At 45.9% G+C, this 1,196-nt stretch overlaps 1 protein-coding gene across 1 annotated transcript; it reads left to right on the top strand.

Moving 5' to 3' along the window:
• Positions 1-602: 602 nt before the first annotated feature.
• LOC101638356 (interferon-induced transmembrane protein 1-like) lies at positions 603-962 on the top strand. The gene has a single exon (XM_045298698.1). The coding sequence runs from the start codon at positions 603-605 to the stop codon at positions 960-962; it is 360 nt and encodes a 119-aa protein (XP_045154633.1).
• The last annotated feature ends 234 nt before the right edge of the window (positions 963-1,196 follow it).

Genomic DNA, 1,196 nt, shown 5'->3' with positions numbered 1-1,196 from the left:
GGAATAATGAGGGCAACAAATGTATAGATGTGCTTTACACAATTGATCTATGTATTGTGATGAATTGTATGAGCCCCAATAAATTGATTTTTTTTAAAATCTTCTGAAAAACTTGGCTTATACACGAGTATGTACGGTAAGTAAATTTGAGCAGTTGTTGCAATACAGATTTCTCTGAAAATCTCTAGCAGTTGGAATTTCCCCCAATAATTTGTAGTAGCCTTTTGCCTTCATCTCTATTAGCAAAAGAGTATGAAGTTTTATCATCACTAATTTAGCATATTCATCTCTTTTTGACATTCTAAACATATTTTCTTATATCTCTTGGTTAATTGTTGTTATGTTTGAGCTAATTGTTCAAGAATTTCTTGAAGGTGTTCCTCTTTTTTGCTGACCTGTCTTACCAAGCATGGTGTTCTTTTCCAGGGAATGGTCTCTCTTGACAACTGGGCAGGGTTTTGTTTTGTTGTACAGAAGGTATTTATGGGGCTTCTCCCATTCCGCTGGTCTGTGTCCTCACACGCAGGACATGGCTCATGAGGAACTCAAGATGGGTGGGCTGCTGGCCCCCGTACCACGCTGCCCACCTCCCACAGTCTACCATGATCAACATCCAGATTGAGCCTGTCACCTCCACGCAGTCCACGGTGATCAACATCCAGAGTGAATCCCACATGTCCGACCACTTCATCAGGTCCCTCTTCAACATGGCCTTCCTCCACTGCTGCTGCCTGGGCTTCGTGGCCTGTGCCTACTCCGTGAAGTCTAGGGACGGGAAGGTGGTGAAGATTGTGGGAGACATGATTGGGGCCCAGAGCCATGCATCCACCGCCAAGTACCTGAACATCTTCGCTATGGCCCAAGGCCTCCTGGGAATCCTCATTTCCATCATTCTTGTCACCACGGGCACAGTGATGAGCTTTCAAGCCCTGTTACAGATGATGGGCCAGCAATGGCACTAGCCACTGCACCATGCTGTGTCCTGAACCGTATGGCCCTACCCTGCTGGACGACTTGACCCCTGGCCTGCCTGCCTGCCCCCGCTCCTGTCCACAGCCATTTGCGCATGTATCTCCATCTATCAGTAAGCTCAATAAAGCGCCCCGTGTGTAAAAAAAGAAAAAAAAATGTCTATCTGGGTTGGAATCAACTCAACAACAATGAACAGCAGCAACACTGATCATTTGGATTTACTG

This window comes from Echinops telfairi, unplaced genomic scaffold (assembly GCF_000313985.2).
Source record: "Echinops telfairi isolate 266 unplaced genomic scaffold, ASM31398v2 ScPeMD7_7441;HRSCAF=8479, whole genome shotgun sequence".
Classification (NCBI taxonomy): Eukaryota; Metazoa; Chordata; class Mammalia; order Afrosoricida; family Tenrecidae; genus Echinops; species Echinops telfairi.
Note: the sequence above shows the minus strand (reverse complement) of the source record. Positions and strands in the feature narration are given on the sequence as shown.

Excerpts from the sequence above, each read along its gene's own strand:
- LOC101638356 (XM_045298698.1), top strand. The coding sequence starts at position 603 with ATGATCAACATCCAGATTGAGCCTGTCACCTCCACGCAGTCCACGGTG.